This window comes from Varroa destructor, unplaced genomic scaffold (genome assembly GCF_002443255.2).
Source record: "Varroa destructor unplaced genomic scaffold, Vdes_3.0 BEIS01000007.1, whole genome shotgun sequence".
Taxonomy (NCBI): Eukaryota; Metazoa; Arthropoda; class Arachnida; order Mesostigmata; family Varroidae; genus Varroa; species Varroa destructor.
In genome coordinates, this window is record NW_019211460.1 from 9,630,611 (window position 1) to 9,636,052 (window position 5,442).

The following is a 5,442-nucleotide window of genomic DNA, read 5'->3' on the forward strand; positions in this document are numbered from 1 at the left end:
ATATATAGCTTTTCATAGCTATTGGAGGACTTTTTGATTAGCCCAACTTAACACTACCAAGCTGGTTGGCGTGCACACAAAAGAAACGTTTGATGAGAAAATAACCAACCACAGTACTGACCATTGGCTTGTAAATTCTATAATAATTCAATTTCGAAAAATCGAGATAAACGGAATCGAAAATGTCTTGGCGCTAAAATACAATAACACAGTCACGAGCCATATCAGCTAATTATGTAGTGATTGACCTTTGCTTTGTAAAAACCTGTTACTACTTCTCTAAAAACTCTAGCCCAGTGAAAAAGTAAAAGTGTGATTAGTAACTTCAGGGCCAAAATCCTGTGTAACTTCTTAAGCACCAAGGTGTATTATACGTTTAACAAACATTGTGCGTTGATGCATGTGATTTGAAGCGTATCTTTTGTTCATTAATTACATTTGAGATAACACTATTTCATTCATCCAATAGAAGACGACACATTATCACCAGCTTAATTGTTCAATATTAGAGAGATATAGATCTTAGAGAAACTCCCAGAAGAACTATAAGACTCTGACAAACAATAATCAATAGACACTGCGAATGAGCTTTGAATATAGAAAAAATTTAGGATATAATGAGACGCGTTCAATCGACTACCGTTTATCTGAACGTGTATGTATCTATGTGTTACAAACGTATTCCGAGAAGCAGCGCTATAATAATTGGGGTCTTCCCTATCTAAAGCTTACTCTAACACCCATCGAACAGATTCCTTTCCCATATAACGAAATAGACTAAAAATACCTAAGATGTACGCGCACTTGCAGACAAAACTATCACCTCGGTATAATCGAGGATTGGTATATTCTATGAAAAATTTCTCAAGCCCTTTAACCGCTAGATTCCAAGTTATCCTACCGCATGCCGAGACTCCGCAGTTATATGGTAAATTTCAACCCAAAATGGAGCCCCAATCGTCCATGCTACCGTTTTCCAAGAAAAGCGGATCCAAAGGGCAAGTGGATAAAAAGAAGAAACTGCTCGAATTCAATGTAGTCTGCCCCTGAGGTTAGTCCTCATGAACTTTCCCTTCTATTCAATCTATCCCGGTAGCACCTTCTTAGGCTAGCAAGCGGCAGTTTGTTATTATTTCCAGTCAACCCCACCACCAACAAGGGTTTACATTAAATTTCTATTAAGTAGATTATGTTGTTCACTACGTTACAGTGTCACAGGATCCAGCAAAAAGGGCATATTTCGCTTGCGGATATATCATGCATCATTCAGAAGCGGCCACCTGGTCAAGAGCAACGTCAGAACGACGCCAACGAAAAACAGTTAATTGTACTTATATAGATGTTTCTTTATTACGAAGTTTATACATTTAATACTTTATTTGCTTTACCCAGGTTTTGGCCAGTATTTCATTTCTCTGGCCTCATCTCTAAAGTTGCGACATGGATATTTTTTAAAGTTTGTCCATCGTTCGTGAGATGTCGTTTTACACTTGACTATCCACACAAAAGAAATCGAGCTTAGATACCTAATCTGAAGGCCGTTCAGAAACGCCCTGTCTAGGGATCAGCCATTTATTTAAGTGATCCTTTGATAGTGCGATTATGTCACTATCTATGTCGGGGGGTAGATCATTACTCGAACCAGATTGCTTGCAAGCTTCTTTCAACCATCTGGGATAAAAGGTCTGAGATCATTTCCTACTGGCAAACAGAACTTCGAAAAAAAAATCAATGATGTCTTCGTCTCACATATCGCATCAGACAGTACTTCCTAGACAACTAAACCGTTTTTGTGGATAATCCGGGTATTTTCGGTCTACGACAACCCTACGGACGGTGGACAAGGCTAGTGAAAATGTTTGTGTGCTGCTATCTAAAAAGTAGGAACCGATCTATGCTAAAAGATGACCAAAAGCGAGGAACGAGGTAAGGCCAAAAAACCACCTGATTGATGTCGTATATAAACAAAATCTCAAATGTATAGGGTTATTAAGAGAGAAACATATGTAATAAAAAAATGCAGCTACATTTATCTATGTTTTGTTAGCGTCGTTTCGGAATGTTTTCCTATTAAATGATCATATCTGTATGAGTTCTATCGTAACGTAATCTTAGGGAGATAGGTTAATTTTAATAATAGCACGAATAAGTGTAAGTAATAAATACAGGCAGTACACGTGCTTGAATTGTATATATTCAGTTTTTTAGGCTTCTTACAAATACAGTAATGTCTGGCATATATCAAGAGTATTCTATAGCCTGGGGATTAAAGCTCTATAGCACACCTATGCTGCCGGCAAATCAGAAGAGAATTGTGACCTGGGAGAAACGGAACTCTGGATGCTCGTTATAGATGTCTCACGAAGCTTATGCAGTTACTCTCCTGTCTAGCGTATATGGACTATATGCTCCCAGAAGGCGATACACTGTGTTCTGACTGTTTGTTGTAAGATAGCTTAAATGTGAGCAGTGCTGCAGTCACAATACTCCTTAACTCTCTTCTCTAATCAGAACTTTATCTAACCACCAGTGGGTCTCGATTTTTCAAAAATTTAATTAGCTATATTTTTTCCAACTTCTATTTTTTATCGCACAAACGTGTCGCTGGTGCAGCCCGCAGCATCTTCTGTACATAGTGTCAACTTATTTTTTAAGTGTTTGATGTGAAGATGCCGGTGTGTAACATCCGCACACATAATTTTAAGTTATGCGGTAACTAACGTAATCGTAAAATCTGCTTGCGTTTGTCTTTCTAGCTACGGTAAATGTCGAGCACAGGCGGTCGCCGTTCTGAATGTACTCTATCGTGGACATGGTCGCACAGCCGAAATAGAAATGTAAAAGGAACGACGATAGAGCTGAAATTACTCGGCAAGGTTTAAGTGTCCTTCTAAGCCTTTCTTTTGCGAGTGGTCAGGTGAATGGTCCTTGCAGGATTTGTCGTCTTCAAACGGACATAAACACTATACATGGAGAAGGAGATCAGGGCGAACGGTAGAGCAACAGTCAAAGGCGTTTGGACATCAAAAGGCGTGTTCTGTTCTGTGTGAACGTGGGATAGTTGATAAATGTGATACTGTAAAAAATTAGTGCAGAGCAAGGCGTGGAACTAAGTTTAAAGGACAAACGCCTTAATCAAAAAATTGCAGCAAAAATCAAAGCATCAATGACTTTAGTTAATCTTGGTCTCAGAGGATAAGGTGTCAGTACCTCGCATTTTGTGTTCGATAACATTGTGTCTTAATGAAATTCCAGCCTTAATGAAGTTCAAGAAGGATAAGCAAATTCAGCAGCGATATAATGTTTGGATCGTGCGAAGGTCGTGAAAAAAATTCTAGCTCACTTCAACACTATCTACCAGATGCTTTTATCGAGCTTATCTTAGTATCGAGCATAAAATAGGATATTGGCTTTTCGGTATTGCAACAACAACAAGCGAGGATTGTTATTAAGGTAGACAAACATGAGAGTGACGTTCTTTTTCACGCAAAGGATATCTATTGCATAATTGGGTATCTCGACATTACTATGGAACCCTAATTACCGTATAGCAAATATTTCAAGGGTTGAGATGTAATAGTAAACAAGGATTCTAGAGAACAAAATAAACATTTACAACGTATGCTCATATTATACGAGTCAATTCTGGTAGTTACTGTTTAACGCCGACCCTCATTTCCCATCCGGGACATTAATAACGCTGAGTGTGTGTTGCTAGTTTCGGGGTCCGGTGTTAGTTACGCAGAAAAGCACTTTATATACAATTTTGTATATATCAGTAAATACATTAGAGATAATATTTTACGAGCCACAGTACTAAAAGAACTTAACTGACTCACTGAACCTAACTGACGGACGTTTTCTCCAAAATAACTAAAACCAGGTAACTAAGCTAAGCAGCTATCATCGCGAAGAAACAACTCAACTGCTATATATCTTCTATGCCTGCCAGCCATATCGTTCTAGTCACTCCTACTTAGGATAATTATCAGTACAAAGGAGCGTCAAGCCCGAATGTTTATGTACGTGTTGAATAGGTGAAGGACCTCGTATATATAGCCTATTGAATAGTCCCGATCTCTGATCAAGGTTCAGCAGTGTTTATCTCACTAAATATAAGCGGCCTACAGAAGCCAAGGTGTAATCCTGTCCTATGAACACCTTCCAAGATCAGCATTCATTATTATTGACGCTAATTAAAGGTTTGTAATGGCTGAGCTAGGACGACTATAACTCACCCATTTACGTTTAGACATTATTACAGTAGTATGTGACTAGTCAGTCATAGAGCAGTATACGATATTATCCGTCGGATTTTATCCATACGGTGGCAGTAAAATAATGTAGAAAACGAAATAAAACACTATTTGGTTATTTTTAACTATATGTTAAACTGATTTAGATAAACTGTGCAATTTCATTGAAGCTGCACCGGCGTTTTGTACCATTGCGCTGTTTGAACATCCTACCTATACACTAGTTATATAGCCAGATATACATACTAATATAAGATAATACGGTTCGGTACTAGCTAACCCTAACACGTTATTTAAGCAAGCTAACTAAACTAGGGTATAATAAAACAAAAAAAAATTGAAGCCCCTCGCGACTTTCAGCTAGTCTTCCTTTTGAGTAACAGGATTACTGCATAGAATTTGAAATTTCCAATATCAACATTTGGATTACAGGACGATTGCTTCTAGCGCAGTGCGGACTTTTTGCTCCGATTTTGAAAGCATCTTCAATCATTTTTCTGGTGAAAAATAATCGTATTCAGTATAATCAGTTAACAGCCATTATATTATCTATTCTATCATTGCGCTATCTAATACACTCGTACATCGATTACAGGACCGCATATTGTGCCGTATTAAGCATACCAAAACCGCTTAACAAACAAAGTTTTATATGCCACTGATCTTCACGCCCGGCGCTCAAACCTGTATCGTAGATATGGATCGAAGATGTATGCTAAATAAGTTCAAAACTTAGGACCACACGCAAAACAAACGTGTATTTCCTCCAATACATCAAACGAGCACTTCTTTTGTATTGCAATAATTTCAGGTACATTATATTGTTATTAGTAAATTTAGAAAGCCCACCCGATCCTCATCCAATCGCTTCTATTACTCGCAAAGGCACATCGTCTCTTTCTGCTGCTACCGATAACGTACTACTATCGCTCGGCGGTCTTGAGTGATTTGCTCAATGCCCTTGGCGGACTCTTTAATGAAACGCGCTATCTCCTCACTAGAAGAACTCGGTGTTTTTAAGAAAACTGGAATTTCTTAGCGTATTTGGGTGTCTTCTCCAACTCGCACGTTGCACCACCCACACAGCTTGGACCGCAGACTCTTAATGTTCTCTTAATATCTGCTAGGTCTGATGATTGGGTCCTGAAAGGGCGAAAACGGTGTTCTCAAAAGGCAACTCACAAAA

The 5,442-nt window shown here is 38.5% G+C and overlaps 1 protein-coding gene across 25 annotated transcripts in view; it reads left to right on the forward strand.

Moving 5' to 3' along the window:
- LOC147754286 (uncharacterized) overlaps nucleotides 1-4,381 on the forward strand; it is a 120,624-nt gene extending 116,243 nt beyond the window's left edge. For 14 of the 25 annotated variants that reach the window (XR_015316427.1, XR_015316429.1, XR_015316430.1 and 11 more), the window contains 2 exons: nucleotides 1,211-1,327; nucleotides 2,757-4,381. Coding sequence is in view for 8 of the 25 variants with exons in the window: in XM_086974119.1 (XP_086830245.1) it covers nucleotides 1,211-1,327; nucleotides 2,757-2,794 (155 nt within the window). In the remaining 17 variants the exon portion in view is untranslated. Of the gene's footprint in view, nucleotides 1-97; nucleotides 1,052-1,210; nucleotides 1,328-2,756 lie in introns of those variants that run through there. The other 11 variants (XR_015316434.1, XR_015316441.1, XR_015316442.1 and 8 more) reach the window with 3 other exon arrangements.
- Nucleotides 4,382-5,442: the final 1,061 nt, after the last annotated feature.